Below are 23,738 nucleotides of genomic sequence, written 5' to 3'. Positions count from 1 at the left end.
TTTTTTATTAAAACATTTAAAGTGTGTATATATGTATATATATATGCATCTATAAAATAAATAAAACAAATATAAAATAATGTATAATATTAATATTATAATATAAATTATTATACAGTAATGAATATATTTCAAATATATTGATTATTTAAAAAATTATTTATTAAATACAAAGCATTAAACGTGTGTGTATATATATATATATATATATATATATATATATATATAATCTATGAAATGAATAAAAATATACATTTAATAATAAATATTAATCAAAATAAAATCTCTCTCTCTCTGTATATATAATATAAATATATTAATATTAAATTTAATATTAATATTAAATACAAACATTTTAAGTGTGTGTATATCTATAAAGTAAATAATATACAAATATAAATAATAATATTATAATAAATAAATAAAATAATAAATATTAATAAAAATAAAATTTTTCTATGCATATTTTATTTTATAAAACTACAACCTATTTATTACATACAAAACATTAAAAACATTTGTGTGTGTGTGTGTACATATGCACAATCTACAAAATAAATAAAAATAAATATATTTAACAAATATTAATAAAAATAAAATCTATTTATATATTTTTAAAATTTTTGTCACTTTATACAAAATGTACAAAAATGTATTTATTAAATAAAAAACATTAAATGTTTGTCTATATATGCATATATATATATATATATATATATATATATATAGTTATATTAAATAATTCAAATAATAAATATTAATAACAGTAAAAACTACTTATATTTTTTTGTTTTACATTTTATAAAACGGTGAAAAAAATATTTATTAAGTAAAAACATTAAAAGTGTATGTATAATATCTATGAAATAAATATAAATAAACATAAAATAAATATATTTATAAATAAATCAAAATAAACAAAATATATTTATTTACAAATGACATCTGAAATGTAAAACTGAAATGTAGAATAATATTTCCCAGTGAAATTAAATTCTTAAATTCTATTAAATTCACATTAAAAATGAACTTTAAATCACTTGATCAAAAAAAAAAATCTAAATATTTTTTTTCAATCTAAATTATTTTGAAATAATTATAATATAATAAATGTTAATAAATTAAATTAAATTATAAAAATCTATTAATATACAAAAAAAAAACCATTTTTTTATTCAAGATTTTATTTGAAATGTTCCTTTTGGTGTGACAAATTAATTTTAACAGTACAAATATTATATATATAAAAGCTGCACGCATGAAAACTACAAAAACAATTCCCCTGGAAAACCGTCAAGCCTTGTGTTATGACATGCAATGCTCTATCCAAAACTATTTGAAATATCCAACCCCATACACAAACTCAAACTAACGCATACACCACTACATGTGCATAAACGCACATCACACAAACCAAACAGCACATAATCGAGTGTGATGTGTAAAAACACCAAAGTAATAAAGAAACTACAGCATGGTGCAAAGTAGTTAGGGATGACAGATCACTCACTGACAAGACACAAAACAAACAGCGAACGTTTAGCAAAAAAGCAGGTGAAAAAGGCAAAAACAGTAGCTGGTACTGCAGCGAGCGGAGAACAAAAGCTTTAACAGTGCATTAATCTAAAAAACAACTAGAGGCAGCACAATCCCTTCTAATCCACCTTCTGCTTCACTCTTCCTCCAGCACCAGAGACTTACCCAGAGTTTCGCCGCTCGCCCATACAGTCGAGTCCTCCGTCCCCAAACATCCAAGATCCCTTGCGAGGGTCCTGACCCGCTCTGACAAGCCGCCTCAACTCTCTGGCTCTCTCACAGAGCGTAAAAGCTCAAACCTACATGCATATATCTGCGGCGGTTACGAGAATGAAGATTTTTTCACTCGGCAGAGGTTTGTACTCCAGCAACAACGGGTCTGTGTCTGAACACGTCACCCTCCTCCTCTCGGTCCTCGTTCGCGCTCTCCGCCTGGTTACTATGGATACCCTGCTCCCATCCAGCGAGGAGGCGCTGCGTTCGCGTGCCGTAGCGGGAGTGCAGCGCAGGTGACCGTTTCCTCGGCTCGTGAAGCAGCGCTAGTGTGAGACGGGAGACTGAACGTCCTCAACTCGCTCTCTGCTTTCTCCGCCTCACTCTCCCGTATCTGTTTCCCCTCCCTCTCTCTCTTTCTCTTTCTCTCTCTCTCTCCGAAGCTTCATTGTTTAACGTGAGTTCCAGAGCTCAGCTGCCGCACACTGCAGTAAGATTGCGATACATTCATCCTGGTCTCATTTGTACCACAACATCATCTTAAGCCTGGCTGACAACATTTCAGAGTTGGCCGTTGGGAAACATGAATGTCATCCAACAAGGATTAACAAGCTGAGCCAACAAAACCCAACAAGCGGCAAAGTTGTTGTTTGTTGGGGCAGCGGAAATAGCCTTAAATTAACTGGCTCAAGCTCTGTCTTACAACTTAAGTCTAGGAAACAAACATCAACATGACAGCCTACAGTTACGCCTCTCAACATTCAAAATGTGTGAGGGATATATGTACATATAGGTTATATAAAGCGACTGACAGAAATAGATTCTGCAGCAGCGCTCCTTACTTGACTCACCAGCACAAAAAAATATTTGTTAAACTGTGCATGCACAATGTATCTGTACCTATTGGTTATAAGCCAATATTAGAGTATTAACCAATATCTGATATTTATATATCAACAATCTGCTAAATGTAATCTTTAGCTAATCTTACTTTAATATTCAAGTTTCTATAGCGTTTATTATAATGTTGTGATGGCTAAATTTACTTACAGCATTTAAAATAAGCGTGAATGACACTACGAGCAAGCAGCTCTTAAAGTAATAGCAGCCAAATAAGCTAATAATAAGCTGCTGTGATGTCTGTTCAAAGAACAAAAGAAAAAAGAGGAAATCAATCACTTTTGAAGCTTTAAGGATTCATCTATATTTGGTTTAGCTTAGTTTAATTTAGTATTTAATTTTTGTATATTTCCGACTTGCTGAAGGGGATGGGTAAATAATAGGTTTATGTGAAGATTTTATTTGAAAAAATTCAAAAATATATTTAAAAAAATTTAATTTTAAGTTATTATTTTTAAAAGTCTAATAAATGTTCAAATATCAGGAAAAAAAGAACAGTTTTCATAAAGATGCTATTAAAAAATATTTAAAATATACTGTCTTTATGTTGTTTCTACATTAATTTGAAGATTGAAAGTGAAATTATTGCAATATAAAGGTATATTTAAAAACCATAAGGTTACATGGGATTTATCATGATTGATTTCAGAAAGAAAAGTGAGATTAATTCGTTTTTTTTTTTTTATTATTATTTATTGATTGACAGCACTAATTTAAATTTAGTTTTTGCTTGTTTGTTTGTGTTTTGGACAAAATAACCTGGATATTTATTGGCCAAAACTTGAAAATTATTGATATAGTACTAAGCAAACGTGCTGAATTTTTACCCAAGATTCACCAAAAGTGTGAAAAAAAAATATTTATCTTTTGTTTCATCACAGGCTGTAAGTGTATGCACAAATTATGCACATATGCATGTGCGACAATATACTACTGTTCAGCATTTTTTTATTATTTTGAAAGAAATGAAGACTTTTATTCATCAAAGATGAATAAAGTGACAGTAAAAAATGTATAATACAAAATATTTCTATTTTCACATACTGTAAATGTTTTTTTTTAACTTTCTATTTATTAAAATTTTACTGTATTTTTAAAAAATATATTCAAATAGAACAGTTAATAATATTTCATATTTTTTACTGTATTTTATTTTAAATATATTTAAATAGAACAGGGATTTTAAACTGTGTCATTTCATTATATTACAAACTTTTACTGTATTTAATTTTACATACATTCAAAAATACACCTATTTTTTAAACAGTAGAAATATTTAATAATATTACAAAATTTTACTGAATTTTACTTAAAATTAAAATTACTTATACAAAATAACTGTGATATTTCATAATATTACAGTATTTCATTTAAAAAATATTCAAATACAATACAGTTATTTTAAACTGTTATATTTCATGATGTTACACATTTTTACTCTATTTTATTTTAAATATATTCAAGTAGTATAGTTATTTCAAACTGTGATATTTCATAATATTTCAAATTTTATTTTAAATATATTCAAGCAGTATAGTTATTTTAATCTGTGATATTTCATAATATTACAAACTTTTGCTGCATTTTATTTTAAAAACATTTTATTTTCAAGCATTTATTTTAATCTGTGATATTTCATAATATTACAAACTTTTGCTGCATTTTATTTTAAAAACATTTTATTTTCAAGCATTTATTTTAATCTGTGATATTTCATAATATTCCAAATTTTTACTGTCTTTTATTTTAAATATATTCAAATATAATACAGTAGTTTTAAAAATATATTCAAATAGAATAGTTATTTTAAACTGTAATAATATTTCAGAATTTTACAATTTTTACAATATTTTTGATTAAATAAACGCAACTTTGGTGAGCAGAAGAGACTTCTTTCAATATCTTACCAGTCTAAAACTTTTGAACAGTAGTGTAAAGCATAAAGTCACCCAGTCATTATCACAAAATAATTTCAAACAGTTTTGTCGCGAAACAGACACACTTAATCGGCTACTTATAAAAACAGTTGTCTTGGTTATGCAGTTCAGTGATTATTACGCAAAAATATTTGACTGCAAAACGACCAATCAGAATCCAGTATTCCCCGGACCCATGTAATAAATACATTTTACTGTTAGAAACCCAAGCCTCCTTCATGAACGTCACGCTTAATCTATTTTTACAAGGGTGCTTGGTGGCCGTCCTTAAGGAACAGCCCTCTCACGGTCCGCTGGGGCGTGAGGGGCCACTGGATCATCTTGATACCCCGTACCGGGGGAATAATCTCAGCTCACCCCCACCGCGAGAACAACACTCAACATGGTCATGGGCCAAAAATGTGTGTCAGTATGCGTCAACTCAACACATGAACCCACAGGCCTACCCACCCACACTCGTACTGTACATATACAACACACACACTTACATATACAGAACAGCCCTCAATGTGTCTTTTGGTATTAAAGCAAATGTTTTATCATCGTTAAGGTGTGAGGGAGTGTAATACAGGTGCCAAAAGGAAAGAACAGATAGACAGGAAAAAAAAGCGTGTGATGGGCCTGCTGTGTTAACGAAGGCAGTAGCCATCTGCTAGTGTAAGAAAAGACAATTTGCAATCTGTGCATTTGGAGAGGTGACAGGAAGTAATGAAAACAGGAATGCAACACAAAGGACGTGGAAACGCATTATAACACACACACACACAGAGTCTGCGAATCGTAAGTGTCGGACCACGCACACTTAAAGGATACATGCCCTTACACACTTACTCACACACAAACACGTCAGTTTTGAATCATTCGTACTTCACGCAAGCTGTCTCTATGGTAACTACCGCTAGCAGTCATGGCAACCGGGTAACAGTTGTCAAAAAAACGAGCTAAACTATTATTACGAGCTAAATGACTTCTGACCGCCTACCAACACGGCCCGAGCACGGCAAACATAAACCAGCGGCTGCCGAGAAACACAACTTGGCACAGCGTGTGACATGTAAGAACAAGTGCTATTTAAATACATTAAATGCAATGGTAACAATCAGAGCGGTGCTAAAAATACAAAACCGTGCAAGTCGTAAAATGTCATATTAAGCACTTTATATGTTTCTTTCTTGCATTCGAGTGAACTGACCTTACTCACCGTCCAACAGAAAACCACCACGGCTCAAACCAGACATTTTTTGGATTCAAAAAACAATCCAAATAGCTTTATTGTAATATGAGCGTGCTTTAAAAAGCCACAGACTTGTGACCGCTCGGCCACGAGCGCCAAATACTCCATTTGGTTCAAAAGTAGTCCAGGCTGGTTTGGATTTCCTTTAGAGATTAAACTCATGATGTTCAATCTAAATCTGAGTGATAAAGTCAATAAAAATATGAAATAATTCATGCAACGCATGAATGTAAGAGAAGTAAAATTCGTATTTTAATAATATCAGCTATTAAATAATAAAATAATAACCCCCACAGACAAACAATGATAAAACACAAACACTTAAATACCACAAAAATAATTACACCCATATAGCATAATTAATAATAAGATTTATAAAACAAATTAATATAATTAATATAATATAGTATAGATATAATATACAATTTGTAATAATATATATGTATATATATATAATATTATATTATTTTGCAAATAATATTAATATTATTAAAAATATATGTATAATTAATAAAATTATATTATATATTATTAATATTAGTAGAAATATATGTATAGTTAACAAAATAAAAATATAAAATATGAAAAAATATAACATTTCTAATATACATATATATATAAATATTATTTTTTTTATTTATTATTAACCTATGAATACGTTTAAATATCAATTTTATTAAATATTACTTTGATTAAAATATAAAATGCATGTACATACACAAATATATATATATATATATATATATTTGTATAAACAAACTGTGTGTGTATATATATATATATATATATATATATATATATATATATATATATATAGACATATATACATACATATACACACACACTACACATTATGAATGTTATTAAATATCAATATTAATTTTATTCAATATTATTTCATAATTATGAAATAATATATATGTATTATCATACGCACACACACACACAAATATATAATTAATATTATTATATTAAATCTATATAATTGTAACATATATATATATATATATATATATAAATTATAATATATATATAATTACATTATAGTATATATATGTAAAATATTACACTATAATTTTATATACATAAATATACATATATATATATATATATATATATATATATATTTGTATAAACAAATTCTGTGTGTGTATATATATATATACATACATATACGCACACACACAAATATAATTTTATATATTTATAAAATTATACAGTGTAAATTATAATATATATAATTACATTATAGTATATATGTAAAATATTACACTGTATAATTTTACACATATATATAAACTAATTGAAAATTATAATTTTATATATTATTAATATAATTAAAAAAAAATCACAATAAAATTAAACAAAAATTCCTGGGGATTACTTTGGTCTGGGTTTTTGGCACACAATATACTGCATCAAATTCCATATTTAGATTTATACTGTAGTTTACAGTAGTTTGCAAAATAATAAGCTTTTCTATAAAATATTGGGAAAACATTTGAATTCTGACCAACGATTTGGATTCATCCAATTAAATGTACAAAAAAAATCAAACAAATAATGAATCTTTTCAAAATTTGTAGATAAAAGTATTACTGCAAAATGAAAATCTCTTCACAAGTCCATTTTCAGGAAAGAATTCTGTGATGGTCATGACTGTGTGTGCGAGAGAGCAATCATAGAGCTTGGGAATGCAGACATGTTGAGCCCTGTTATGAATATTATCAGATGAATGCCTGTGGTAACCCTGAGGCCGGACACACACACGCAAGTCTACCACTTACTAATGCAGTGTACACGCAAACATGCACAGGCTTTTACATGCATGGAATGACGCTGTTGAGACATACAAGAAACATACAAACGCCAAAGCTTTGACGACTGACATCAGCTGCCTTTGTTTAAAGAGGCTGTTTGCTTTACGTCAATGTCTCTGCTTGCTCACACTGAATTGCTCCGCTCCTCAATTGAGAGGTAAAATCTGTGTGTCAGAACTGTTCAGAATCAAACTACGGTCTTAATTATGTCATTTCTTAATATTCACCATGAAACTATAGCACTATTTAGGAGCCACCAGCCTGTTTTGCCAAATTCTGACATGTAAACTAAGAAATTTGTAGCAATAGCCAAAAATGCACTGCATGGGTCAAAATTATAGATTTTTTTATGCCAAAAATCATTAGGCTTTTAAGTAAAGATCATGAAGCATGAAGATATTTTGTAAGTTTTCTACCGTGAATATATCAAAACTTAATTTTTGATTAGCAATATGCACTTCATTTGGACAATTTTAAAGCGATTTTCTCAAAAACCCTCAGATTCCAGATTTTCATATAGTTGCATCTCAGCCAATTTTATATTGTCTACCCTAACAAACCATACATCAATGGAAAGCTTATTTGTTCAGCTTTCAGATGACGCATAAATCTCAATTTAAAAAAAAATGTACCCCTATGACTGGTTTTGTTGTGCAAGGTCACATATAAGCTAATATAATTCATGCCAGGTGCATGTAAAAATAAATGTGATTAGAAAAAGAAAACAGGGCTGAAAATGACATTACACAGTTTACACAGATGCGTACTGTAATATTATGTAATGTGTCCCAAATAGCTTGCAAATCTAAGTTACCAAACATAGATAGTTCTATTGTTTCCATGTATTGACACATTTAGTACATGGCATATTTATGTAGAATATTACCAATACCTAAGCAAAGCAATACCAATAAATATCTAAATTTTGAATCATACATCCTTGAAATAATTCACTGGCCAAAAAAAAAAAGCATGATGGAGCCACCTAGTGAACAGAAGGTGTATTACAGCTTGAGAAACTGCTGCAAATATTCATAAGAAATGGGATTTTTGAAACATAAGGAATGATGAACTGGTCTCAGTCAATCCAAGAGCGAGATCAAGCTGATTCAAGTGACATACTGGATCATTAAACAGATTTGCCTTGGTGCAAATGTTACTCTCAACTCTGAATCTTTGAATAAAATCAAACAACAGCATGGAAATACAAGAGACAGATACAGTAATAAGACAAATAAAGTTATGTTAGACTGTTAGATATATAGCACATTATATATAGATGGATGAATGGATAGATAGATTTTTCTAACTTTCTACTTATCAAAGAATCCTGAAAAAAAAAAAGGCAACAACTTAAGAATAATAACTTAGAATAAGAAATAAGAAATGTTTTACACAGAACAAATAAGCATATTAGAAAGATTTGAAGGTTCAGACGACACAGAAGACTGAAAATTCAGCATTGCATTCAAAGGAAAAAAATACCTAATATATATATATATATATATATATATATATATATATATATATATATAAAAACATATATTTAACATATATTAAAACACAAACACAACTATGCAAGCGCACTGTGGCATAATAAGGTCAAAGGTCATTTTATACCTAATTATGCACCTAGTAAGTTTTTTAAAGATGACTCTTATGCTTAAAATTTAAAGGGACAGTTCACCCAAAAATGAAAATTCTGTCAGTAATTACTCACCCTCATGTCGTTCCAAATCCGTAAGATCTTCATTCATCTTCCTAACACAATTTAAGATATTTTTGATGAAATCTGAGCGCTTTCCGATCCTGCATAGACAGCAGCGCAACTACCACGTTCAAGACCCAGAGAGGTAGTAAGCACATCATTAAAATAGTCCATGTGACATCAGTAGTTCAACTGTAATATTACAAAGCTACGAGAATCTGTGTGCAAAGAAAACTAAAATAATGACTTTATTCAACAATTTCTTCCTTATTTTACTACCTTTCTGGGCCTTGAACATGGTAGTTGCATTGCTGTCTATGCAGAGTCAGAAAGCTCTCGGATTTAATCAAAAATATCTTAATTTGTGTTTCAAAGATGAAAAGGGGTGTTACAGGTTTGGAGCGACACGAGGGTGAGTAATTAATGACAGAATTTTCATTTAAATCGTAAGCATAAGAGACATCTTTTAAAAACTTATTAGGTGCATAATTAGGTATAAAATAACCTTTGACCTTATTACACCACAGTGCACTTGTGTAATTGTGTTTGTGAACAGCAATAACACACGTCTCGTCACTGTCTTGTCCAGCAGCCGTGGCATCTGTTGCCCTGAGCGTTTATGAGCTGATCTAATCTGGCTCACTCCACAGATGCTATTTCTCTCTCCCACTGCCCTCTTTCTCGCTTCTCCCCTGCCTCTCTTCACACTATCGCTTCTCAGTCTCTGAACCAAACTGCTACTGCTCTGCTATCGGTCACCATGCTTCATTTTAAGGATGACATTCTCGAAACCCGAAAACAAGGCAGTGTTCTGTCCTGTTTCCCCTCAGTCGCATTCTCTCCCTTCCTCTTCTTGGCTTTAGAGGAGGGCACTGCTGTGTAGTACACTGCATAAAGTGTCTTCTCTTTCACTCTGAGAGTCTCTCTCAGTCTCATTTACAGCAGAGAGTTCAGGACAGCGACCCGGGAGACAGAGGCGCTCTGTGATCGGTCTGAAGCGAGGCTCATTAGGGGAAGTTCAGAATGTCCCATTCCATGAACAGCTCGAACACTCAAACACACTCTCTCACACACACAAAGTCAAAGAACACCGTTCTCTGCATATTCATCTGCTTTTTCGCTCTCTTTTCAGTCTGAGCTTGCGTTAAAGGGACAGTTTTTCACACAATAATCAATGTTTTTGTCTTAATTTACTCACCCACATGTTGCAAACCTGTACGATTTTTAATTAAACACAGCAGGAGAAATTTTTAAGAATGTGCTGCCATTTAAGTGAATAGTGTCGCAGGCTATTTAAAAGTATCAGAAAAGTGGTACATGTGATTTGTGCACGATATCAAGTCTTGGAATATCACATAAAACATTTGCGAATAAAGCACAGTTTCCATCCAACGAGTCAAAGAGACTTAAATCGTCACTTCCTGATAAACCGGCACTAAATATCACTAAGAAAAGTAGGAGAAGACACTGAATATATTCATTTTCATATAACAAATTACTTGCGCCTCGAGCAGACGAAAAACAATAAATGTGGTCATTGCTTTCGGAGGTGGATGCCTGCTGTTTGGGAATGCAGTCGTGTAAGACAGTTCTGAGAGGCAATTATACAGAAATACTGTTGCTCAGGCATTTAAGAATGACTAGAACAACATTTCAGATGCCGTGCAATGAGATCGGTCCACTGGTTAGTCAGGTTATACCGTCTCATCCCTCGAAGTCACATGACTATTTTGATGCGCATAAAGGAATTTATTCAGCCAATGTGTTTCCATCTCCTATTATTCGTAGTTACTTTTTCACTCAAGTCAAAACCACCTCAAGTTTAAAAAACTAAGTTTTTGTTTTTTAATTTGCTGTTTGATCACTCATTTCTGATGCGATACTTCAAAATGTGCTTAAAAACAGTGATGGAAACATAGCCACTGTCTATTTTTATTCATAGATTTGACATATATATGATGTGACCCATAGCATGTGGCAAATGGTGTTATTTTAGTATTATTTAAATACTATTATAAGATTTTTATATTGAGTTAGCTTTTATTTTTTATATATATATTATATTATCCACCTTTTTCTAAAAGTCTAGTCAAAGTAACGCATTTTCCGAGCCGATAATATAACATTAAACCTACACACATTTTTATATTTAGATACATTGAAAAAGTTTCAATTCAGTCAATCTTTTTAATATTTTTTACATTTTCTTTTAAAGTTTTACATTTTAGTCATTTTTAATTAGTTGTTTTTTTATATATTTATATTTAGTTAGATTTAATTTATTTTTATTTCAGTTTTAATAATTATAGTACTTTGACTTGTTTTATTTTAGCTAGTTTCTAATTTTAGTTTTATCTACCTAATATTTATATTTCATTTTATGTCATCTTTAGTGACATTTAGTGACAATTTGAAACTTGACAGCTGCATATTTTCCATTTTGTGGAAGAGCAGAATGAACATTCTTATAAACTTCTCCTTTTTTATTCCACAGAAGAAAGAAACAGGTTTTAAACAACAGGGTAAGAAAATTCATTTTCACAACATTTTTGAATGGTCTTTCTTTAAAGATGCTTATTAACCATATAAAAATCATAACATAACATCCTATATACACAGTTGTGTTAAAGGGATAGTTCACTCAAAAATGAGAATTCTCTTTAATTTCTCACCCTTACGTTGTTCCAAACTTGTAAGACTTTCGTTCATTTACAGAACACAAATGAAGATATTTTTGATTCAAAAGTATAAAACCTCTAATTTTCCTTACTCTGGCTCCCTCTTGTGGCTAAATCATGTGTTTATTCCCACTGCAGCATTCTAGTTACTTTCCACAGTGAGTGGGTGTGTGTGTATTTTTTTCTGAGAGCTGAAGAAATCACATCCCACATTATTATATAATCTGCTCGTTCCTTCTCTCTGTTTCTTTTTCTCTCCCTCAGCTGAAAATGAGTGAAATTACCATACGTGAGGCTGTAATTAGAGTCATTTAACACCATATCTGTTAAAGCAACACATCACGTGATCTCACTGTCATCAAACATGCCATTTAGTCTTTATCAAACACGGGAAAAAATCCATCAAGCATTAACAATTTTCATTTTACCCACATATGGAATTACAGGTAAAACGGCTGCATTGATATGAGTGCATGGATATATGTTCTCCTGCGGAAATATTTCCCAAACGTGCAGGCTACACTACAGAATCTCTAAAACTGATCAAGTTATCCTGAATTTTTTTCTGTTCAGCGTCATACTGCAGACGCTACTAGTATATCTGTTTCACTGCAGTCGAAAGCAAGACAGATCAGGCAGGATTGTTTATCAAACAAATACAATTACACGCAAGATTCAGAGCCCACCGAAGCTCTATTACGACAAATCGGCCAATAGGATGTCAGAATGATTCAGGATGATGTCTCAACCTCTGGCTGTCATTTCTAAGGTCCTCCAGCAAATCTTGTTTCAAAAGACAGCTTCATTCCAACAGCTATATATGGAAGATATGGCTAAACACTCGTGTGTGTGTGTGTGTGTATAAATATAGGGTTCATGCATGCACGTACCCTTTTAAAACAGACAGAAAGATGTGCGTGTGTATGTCTCTCTCTCTTTCTGTCTCTATACACACACACATTCAAAAAGGGTGATTTATAGCCATTATATTATTATTGTATTATATATTATATATTATTATATTATATTATAATATTTTATGCATATTATTTATTATATATTTTTAGAGATTAAATTTACAAAGAGTGACTGATAGTGACTGATTAATCATTTATAATAATAAATGATTATATAGAGATTACACTCAAAAAGGGTAATTTACAACCATTATATTATATTATATTATATTATATATAAATTAATTTTATTATATTTTTAGAGATTACACTCAAAGAGTGACTGATAACTAAATAAATAATATAATATTCTATTATACTACATTATTTATTATATATTTTTAGAGATTACATTCAAAGAGTGACTGATAGCCAACAATTTTGTATTATATTATATTATATTATATTATATATAAAAACTAGTCTTTATAGAGATTACACTGAAAAAGGGTGATTTACAGCCAATAAAATATTTATATTATATTATATTATATTATAAATAAATTTATATAAGATTTATTCACAATTTGTGTGAATTTTCACTTTTTATAAAATCATTTTATAGAGATTACACTCAAAAAGAGTAATTTATGCGCAAAAAATATTGTTATATTACATTATATTATATTATGTAAAATTATATTTTAAACACATTTATGATTTACTCACAATTTTCTCACTTTTTATTATATATAAAAAGAGAGAGAGATTACGCTCCAAGACAATGATTTATAGCCAATAAAATATTTATATTATATTATATTATATTAATACATTTGTTTAAGATTTATTCACAAATTGCAAGATTATTCTAATTTTTTTATTTAATTTTACTTCATTTTTTCCTTAAAGAGGTCATATGATGTGGTTTCTTGTTTTCCTTTGTCTTTGGAGTGTTACAAGCTGTTTGTGCATACACAAGCTCTGCAAAGTTGCAAAGCTTAAAGTCTCAAACCCAAACAGATATTTATTATAAAAGTTAAGACTCAGCCCTCCTAAAACATCTCGTTCAAACGCGCCCCCACATGTCTACGTCACTGTCTGGGTAGATTTGCATAACATTGCCCATATGTATATGCAAAAAAAGAAAGCTTAACATTTTATACCGGCTGTAGTATTGTTTCAGCTGCTGCCATGTGGAGATGCTGTGTTTCACTGGGTAAGCTAAAGTACTGTGTTTAGTCTTCCAAATGAGGACACAACTAGAAATCAGTGGTTAAGTTATATTTACAACACTGTTCTGGAAGAGTACAATGCAAATATTCGAGTGGGTGCTGCGCATTTTACAGAGGACTGTTTCCTGAACCTGGGAGAGTAGCCTACAATGCCAGCTGTACACAAATGGTTAAGGCTATAAAGTGGGGCAATACCAACGTTACAAGGACAGTCTTGCACTTCTGACTCATGGCCTGTAAGTATGTTTTCATATTTAAAGAATTTGCTACTGACTATTCAAACGTGAGTTTTGAGTAGTGTAGATTAGTGCTTGTTGTCACAAACACAGACATGGTGTTATGTTTTACGGCATGACGCAACGCAACTTGTAAAAAGACAGTATGAGTCATTATAATCAGTAATTATGTCCTCACTGGATGCAGCAAATGCCTCGTTTATGGGAAACGCATCAAAACACGGTAAGGGGCGTAACATTTCCATCACACGCTTGAGGTCTTGGGCCAGTCACAATGCACCGGATAGCTGGCCAGTCAGAGAACACCTCACTTTTCCGAACGATGAGCATTGTAAAAATCAAAGCTTTTTAGGAAGGCGGGGCAGAGAGGAGCAACAGTAATGTGCAGCATGTGGAAAATAATGTTGCTGAACCTCAAACTGCATAAACACATTGGACCAAATATCAAATACACTATAATAATGTTCTTTTTAGCAACATCATATGACCCCTTTAATATTTCCAGGTTTCCGTTGACTGTGACCCTTACAATCCAAACACAAGTGCATCTTTTAAAACTGAATTTCAACAGAACTTAGCAACAGACAGAAAATGAAACAAGCGGAACTTACATTAATGAGCTCGATCTCCCAGATCTTCTTGACCAGCTCCATGGAGGTGTAGCCATTGATGAGGAAAGACTTGGTATAGTCGCCCAGCTCCAGAGACTCCAGCCATTCGGCCACTGAGGTGGGGTTATTTCCATCATAACCAATAGGCCGCACCTTCACCAACAGAAAAACAACTGTTAAACTACCATATCAGTAACACAACCTGGAGTTTGGGTTATGAATATAGAGGTACAGCAACAGGAAATGTTGTTTTTCTGTGCTGGAAACACCTGTCTGGACTGCTAGCATAAATTTTCATTCTGGTCCTCATTGATTTGGTGCCTGTCTAGCCAGTAAATAGAAGACAGACAGGCTAACAAAACAAAAATGGTTTGTTTTATTCCCAGGGAATCATTCCCACATTTACTGATAAAAGAACATATACTGAATACACAGCTAAAAAGGCCTTGGATAAAAGCATCTGCCAAATGCATAAATGTAAATGCGGACAGAGAGAAGCTATCAGCTAAAACAGAGTTTGAAAGCACTGACTGCAGATGAAAAGTTGAGTTTTTCCTCATATCTCTCTCTCACACACATACCAATTCCTGTGCTTAATCTTAAAGTCAGCTTCTTTTTAAAGGAATAATTTTCATTTTAAACCTACAAATGATAGCTCTGTCATCCTCCACTTTTTTCTATATAATGTAACTTAATGGGAATCCAGTCCGTTGAGCTCCAAAATGACAAAAAAAACACCAGAAAAGTGGAAAATTATAGTGAATAGTGACTTTAATTGGCTCTTATCTTTCTAAAAAGCTATTATATGGCATCAGAAGACTTATTGTACACAGTGTACAAGACGTTTATGCTTTTTTGGAGGTCAAATTCACACACTTACAGTTGAAGTCAAAAGTTTACATACTCCTTGCAGAATCTGCAAAATGTTAGTAATTTTACTAAAATAAGAGGAATCATACAAAACGCATGTTTTTATTAGCACTGAAATCTGAATAAGATATTTCACATTAAAGACATATAGATACATACAGTACACAAGAGAAAATAATAGTTGTATTCATACACATGACCCCTTTCAAAAGTTTACATACACTTGATTATTAATACTGTTTTTACCTGAATGATCCACAGCGTTTTTTTTTTTTTTGACAGTTATTCATGAGTCACTTGTTTGTCCTGAACAGTTAAACTGAAAAATCCTTCAGTTCCCACAAATTCTTTGGTTTTTCAGCATTTTTGTGTATTTGAACCCTTTCCAACAGTAACTGTATGATTTTAAGATCCATCTTTTCACGCTGAGGGACTCGTATACAACTATTACATTAGGTTCAAACACTCACTGATGCTCCAGAGGGAAAAAAAACAAGTTTAGAGCCAAGGGTGTAAACTTTTGAACAGAATGAAGATGTGCACATTTTTTTTTTTTCATTTAGTACTGTCGTTCAGAAGCTACAGAAGATACTTACATGTTTGAAATTGTAAGTGAAATTTACCCTGATCTTCAAATTTCAAAAGTTTTCACCCTCCAGCTCTTAATGCATCGTGTTTCCTTCTGAAGCATAAGTAAGTATTTGAACCTTCTGTAATAGTTGCGTATGAGTCCCTCACTTGTCCTCAGTGTAAAAAGATGCATCTCAAAATCATACAGTCATTGTTGGAAAGGGTTCAAATACACAAAAATACTGAAAAACCAAAGAATTTGTGAGAACTGAAGGATTTTTCAGAAGAACAGCAGGCAGTTTAACTGTTCAGGACAAAAAAGTGAATCATGAACAACTATCACTAAATCATTCAGGTAACAACACAATATTAAGAATCAAGTGTAAAACATTTGGACTTTTTATCAACTAAACTATAATTCAACTTTATTTTCACTATATGCAAATGTAAAATATCTTATTCAGGTCAGTACTAAACAAAAAATAACATATTTTGTATAATCTTTCTTATTTTGGTAAAATAATTAACATTTTGCAGATTCTGCAAGGTGTATGTAAACATTTGACTTCAACTGTATATGGCTAAGAGCAGCAAGAACATTCTTCAAAATATCTTTTTCTGTGTTCCACAGAAGAAAATAAGGCATACAGGTTTGTAACCACTTAAAGATGAGTAAAAGATGACAACAGTTTTCATTTTTTGCTAAACTATCCCTTTAAACTCACCCCTTTCGGCTCTTGTTTGAGGTTTTCACATCTGTTTGAGCAAAAGCAGGTTTGCACATGAGTGTGTGTGTGTGTGTGCAGACAAGTGTGTCCCTTCTGTCTTATCACAACACAACCATTCCCCTCTGTGGTGTCCTTTCAGAGATTGTGAAGGAGAAAGGGAGTGCAAGGTTGTTTGGGACACAAGTGAGATTTATTTGATGTCGGGTCTCCTACACACATACACATACACACACTCAGTGCCAGAAGCTTTGCTGGATTACACTAGAGGGGGTCTTAAATTTACTATTCTTGGGGGAGGGTGCACCCTGGGAAGTGTATGTGATAAATGTGGATACCATGAAACCTCATTTGGTAATGAAATCCATGACACACAAATGTATCGCATGCAGAATTTAAATGATCAGCACGTGTTTCGCACTGTACAGTACTCTTCAGTTCAGTGTCTTTGTGTGGCTCTGAAGTCAGTGATGCTCCCATCAGGACTGCCTGACTGTAACATATCAACCTTTTATGAGTGGGCCATTACATTTGCAATAATAGAGAAGGTGAAGCAGGAGTACATCATTTTTAGAGCTTCACAGTCACTGGACAGTATTTTTTTTGGCATTTTCATGGAAGAAAGAAAATCTTGAGGGAATGTTGAATCCCAAGGGAGGGTTGAATTTGTTTTAATTACAAATTTGGTTCCAGGCGCATTGTTAACTGATATTTTTGGAGCTGAAAGAACCCTGTGGGAGCCCTAGGACGTCCCCGATGTCTGTACTCACCCTGGGCAGCAGGCGAATAGCCTGAAGAAGTCGCTGTCTGTGGGCAGAGTTTAAAATCCCGATCTCTAGCAGGTCCTGGTCCTCCACGACATTACTACCCTACAGGGGAAAAAAAAAAAAAATTTATAATTTTATAATTTAAAATAATTTGTACTACTATAAAGTTTCAACAATAACATCTGTTTACGCAGTTACAAAACATACAAATAATAATAATAAGTAATAATAAATATTGCCCCACAAAAACAATGGCACTTAAAATAAAACAATAAAATAAAAACAATATTTCCCTGCAAAAATTTTATAATAATAATAATAATAATAAAAAACCATACAAACAACAACAACAACAACAACAACAACCATAATAATTAGTGTAATAATTTAGACAACTATGGAATTAGGTTGACTGCAACAGTGACACCTGTTGAAGTAGTAACAAAAGATTCAAATAAACAAATAATAATAATAATAATAATAAAAAGAATAATATATAATGTATAATAATAATAATAATAATAATAATAAAAAAACAATATTGCCCAGCAAAAATAATAATAATATACAAATATCAATAATAAACATACAAATAATAATGATAATAACAACAACAACAACAACAATAATAATAATAATTAGTGCAATCATTTGGACTACTCTGGAATTAGGTTGACCGCAACAATGACACCTGTTGAAATGGTAACAAAGAGTTCAAACAAACAAACAAACAAACAAATAATAAACATACAAATAAAAACAACAACAACAATAAAAACAAAATTGCTCTGCAGAAAATAATAAACATACTTTATTAATAATAAGAAATATTATTAATAAACATACATACTACTAATAAATAAATAATAATAATCAATATTGACCCGCAAAAAATAGTAATAAATAAAAAATAATAATAATAATGCCCTGCAAAAATAATGATGATAATAATAATAAATAATAATAATAATAATAATAATAACTAGTAGTAATAATTTGGACTACTTTAGGTTCACTGCAATAATGGCACCTGTTGAAGCAGTAGCAAATTATAATTATTATTTTTGATTACAGAATCAAATCAACAAATAATAATAATAAATAATAATAATCAATATTGCCCCACAAAAAATATTAATAAATAAAAAATAATAATAATAATGCCCTGCAAAAATAATAATGATAATAATAATAATAAATAATATTAATAATAATAATAATAATAATAATAATAACTAGTAGTAATAATTTGGACTACTTTAGGTTCACTGCAATAATGGCACCTGTTGAAGCAGTAGCAAATTATAATTATTATTTTTGATTACAGAATCAAATCAACAAATAATAATAATAATAATAATAATAATAATAATAATAATCTTCAATATTGCATTGCAAAAAAACAGCAGACTGAAATAGTAACAAAACAATTAAATAAATATACAAATAAAAACAACAACAACAACAATAAACAATACTGCCTCACAAATTAATAAAAATAATAATAATAGTTGATGATAATTTACTATTTTTATTATTATTATTATGCTTTAACAGAATCCATTTAGTTTGCATGAATGCATAATAAATAAGGCATAAAAGACAATTTGCTCTAATTAAAAAAATTGCCCTCTTCAGATCACATGAGCAACCCAATCAGTGGATCCATAAGCCCATCAAACATTATTCAAATCAACAATCCACAACTTGATGCCCAGGTGCAAGAAACACATGCTGTCTCTCTCTCTCTCTCTCTCTCTCACACACACACACACACACACACACACACACGCACGTGCGTATACAAACAGAGCACTATTAATCGACTGCTGTTTCATGCTGGGCTTCACCTTTAATGACCTTTCGGTTACTCCAATCAGACCAATCAACCTCCTATCCAACAGGGCCAGAGATGTGAAAAAACACACTATTCCTAACAAACACACACGCACACACACATGCGGCTTCCCTCATATAATTAATAGCACCTCATTTCCGCCATGTGATTCCCCCATCTACCAAAACACACATACACAAACAAAGATACACATGGAAACGAAAGGTGAATGAAAACATGCTGACAGGTAATGCACTTCAGGATGTGTCTGTATCACTCCACAAAGCTGGATAACCTTGATGATCCCACTCAAGTATAATGTATAGGTGACGAAATCACTTGTGAGCACCAGCATCTGCTCCATTCACAGCAATACAATCCAGCCCAGAGTAATGGCATGCCAACTAGAGTTAGACTGATTGCAGGTGTCCCAAGACATAACTAATCAGTCACAGCACAGACCTGCTGAAAGCACACTGCTTGCTGCACACTGCATACTGCCTGCTATTTTTTAAACGCACAGTATGCATTATGCAAAGATAAACGTTTGTAAGAGTATTATCCTTCATTGCTGTCACATTACACTGCATGTTTAATTCAGCAAGCGGCATTAAGTTATCATCTTGGAAATTAATGCACATTTAATCCAAGCTTGTGTAAAAATGTCTTAACTCTTAGCAGCTTGGTCAAATAATGGGTCAAGAAAAATATGTTTGAAATTACAGTTGATCATTCCAGTTCATTTGGAATACAAAGGTCAAGTTGAGTGCATTGCATTCTGATTATTTCATTCTCTGCAAATTCTTTTTTTGGCTAATGCAATAGACAGTCTGAGTATTCAGTGCATAATGACAATTTGGAAATTGTGCACAACACAGACCAATTCTCCTTGGCTCAGAATGATGAATTTATATCTCACCCTTCTGGCTTTTTTTCCTCAGAATTGACAAACTCGTTATTGCTGAGTAAAATCGAATTATAAAGTCAGAACTAGCAGATATAAACTTGCATCTGCGAGAAAAAAAAAGTTAGAACTGAGGGATAAAATAGGTAAATGTTATGTAAATTGGTATAGGTTTAAATAGTATTTCATGCTGTAACTGTAGGGCTAATACAATACGTCTCCTATGAACTGCATATATGTGAATATTACGTAGACAAATTGTTTAAATCAAATGTATGCTTTAACAGTAGAGTAATCACAGAAGGTTTCATTCATAGCTTGTCCATTTAAACATCTGTGTTTAGCTTCAAATGGCTTCTATGACAGCATTCTATAAAAATAATTTGCATTCAGATTCTGACATCCAAAGGCACAACAATGCATCTTTTCTCTTATTCTATGGATTTTACCTATTATCCTTCAATTGTTACCAGTGTTTTTCTGCCACCACAATGCGCACAGCTGTAAGTGATGTAACTGTGTTGTCTATTCAAATTGGTCTATACATACTGCATACAGCAGAAATAGTATGAGTAGTGTGGTACAGTGAATTAATTTATGCATATGCAAGCAAAAATGCTGCCAACGTTTTCAAAATGTTTAGATTAAATATGTTTAACATAGCAATCATTTATTTTTAAGCCCTAAAAAGAGAAATGATCTGTGTTCTTATAAGTAACTGTCTTAACTTTCACTGTCTAGACAAAATTAAAAACAAAAAGCGAAAAAAAAAAAAAAAACACAAAACAAAACACAAAAAACAGAACAGAACAAAAAACAAAAAAGAAACAAAACACAAAAAAACAGAACAGAACAAAAAACAAAACAAAACAAAAAACACGTGGGTCTCACAGAAAATCAAAAGGACAAATGAATGGCAAGTAAATGATACAACAGATCAACAGAACACTGCTTTGTGGTGGGAAAACTATGGAAGTCCAATCTCGCAAATTTTTTTTCAGAATTGCGAGATACAAACTAGCAATTGTGAGTTATAAGGTCGGAATTGCAAGACATAAACTCACAATTCTGAGAAAAAATTCAAAATAGCGAGATATTCAGAATTCTTTATAACACGCAATTGTGAGTTAAGTCAAAATTGAGATACAATATAAAGTTGCAAATCTGAGCACATACCAGAATTTGGACTTTATAACTCGCAATTGCAAGTATACATCTTGCAATTCCGATACAAACTCACAATGTGTGTTATAAAGTCAGAATTGCAAGATATAAACTTACAATTCTGAGAAAACAGTCACAATAGCGAGATATAAACTTGCAATTCTTAGAAAAAAAGTCAGAATTTAGATATAATGTTGTAAATCCAGGCACATATCAGTCCTTTTCCCCCTAAAGTTGGACTTTATAACTTGCATTTGTGAGTTTACATCTCCCAATTCGGCTTCATTTTCTCAGAATTGTGAAATACAAACTCACAATTCTAAGAAAAAAACACAATAATGAGATATAAACTTGCAATTCTTAGAAAAAAGTCAGAATTGTGTTAAGTCAGAATTGAGTTATAGTTGCAAATCTGAGAACATTAGTCTTTTTTCCCCCTAAAATTGGACTTTATAACTTGCAATTGCTTTATAACTTGCATATCTCACAATTCTTGCAAGATAAAAACTGACATTTGAAAGAAAATTCTGACTTTATTTGTTTATATCATGCAATTGTGAAATAAAAAGTCACTAAACACTTATTTTTTTATTCAGTGACAAAAACAGGCTTCCATACAAAACACATAGTAATCTGTGTAAAAAAATTCATTTATTTGTGATAAACTGATAACTACCACAATCCATTCTCATCAACCAGTCTTTCAATCACCACCAAACTTCCTCTAAAAGATCTCCAAGTACAGAAGAAGTGTTATCTACAATAAAACAACGTCTTGAGGAGCAACATTTCTATCATGGCAGCTCTTGGAAGATTTTAGCACGGTAATGAATATGACAGAGTTAATGTATTTGGTCTTAGCGGAATAGATCTTCTACGCTGCTGAATTGCTGCTGCTGTTATTGTAGATTATTGCTGCTGCAAATCAAGTACAGGAACTTGCTACTGCCAACACATACACCAATACAGTGCTGCGAGTATTTAAGTCATACTGCTCCAAGACAAGTACCTTATATAATAACCCATAGTAGATCTATACAGGTGGAGCTGGGGAGGTGGAGGAACTCCGGAAGCACGCTGCAAAATGCTCGCATGAATGCTAACCAGCCTTTTTAATGTAAAGCAGTAAGCTCATCGGCTGTGTATGCAACATGAACCAATCAGCTTGTGCCAAGTAGACTAACACTGTGAATATCAGTTAACGACCTGTCAGCCTGCGCCATCTAGGGTTTCATGACAGAATTTGCCCTTTTTTCTATAAAAATGTAAATTACAATAAAATAACGCCACAGTGTGAATGTTCTTGAATTCAAACAGTGTGAAGGTGAAAGAGTGCAGAACAGTGCATGAAAGAAACAAACAGCATCTCAAACCTTCATAGCAAGTTCGGAGCAAGATTAATGACCAGCACAATGATGCTAAATTGTTCGTCTCAAAACTCGCCTAAGTCTTGAAGTGAGATACCGCTATCATATCTCCGGCACTTAAAGGAGAACTCCACTTCCAGAACAACAATTCACAAATAATTTACTCACCCCTTTGTCATCCAAGACAATGTCTTTCTGTCTTCAGTCGTGAAGAAATTATGGGTTTTGAGGAAAACATTTCAGGATTTTTCTCCATATAATGGACTGCATTGGTGCCCCAATTTTGAACTTCCAAAATGTAGTTTAAATGCAGCTTCAAAGGGCTCTAAAATATCCCAGCCGAGGAAGAAGGGTCTGTCATTTTTTTCGGAAAATAAAAAAGTATAAAAAATTAAGCACAAAAGCTCATTTAGCACAGGCTCTGGGATGCACGTTCGCAACGCTACGTACTATTGAATCACGTCGAAAGGTCACGCGGAACATAGGCGGAACTACAGACCCAGTGTTTACAAAGTGAATGCGCAAAGACT

General features: G+C 31.9%; 1 protein-coding gene across 7 annotated transcripts in view; it reads right to left on the bottom strand.

Moving 5' to 3' along the window:
* The window catches only part of anks1b (ankyrin repeat and sterile alpha motif domain containing 1B), a 221,244-nt gene that overhangs the window by 36,728 nt on the left and 160,778 nt on the right, over positions 1–23,738 (bottom strand). For all 7 annotated transcript variants that reach the window (XM_051108157.1, XM_051108158.1, XM_051108156.1 and 4 more), the window contains 2 exons: positions 17,940–18,038; positions 15,005–15,157 (listed from right to left, as the gene is read on the bottom strand). In XM_051108157.1, the coding sequence (XP_050964114.1) occupies positions 15,005–15,157; positions 17,940–18,038 (252 nt within the window). The remainder of the gene's footprint in view (positions 1–15,004; positions 15,158–17,939; positions 18,039–23,738) is intronic.

This window comes from Labeo rohita, chromosome 4 (genome assembly GCF_022985175.1).
Source record: "Labeo rohita strain BAU-BD-2019 chromosome 4, IGBB_LRoh.1.0, whole genome shotgun sequence".
Taxonomy (NCBI): Eukaryota; Metazoa; Chordata; class Actinopteri; order Cypriniformes; family Cyprinidae; genus Labeo; species Labeo rohita.
Note: the sequence above shows the minus strand (reverse complement) of the source record. Positions and strands in the feature narration are given on the sequence as shown.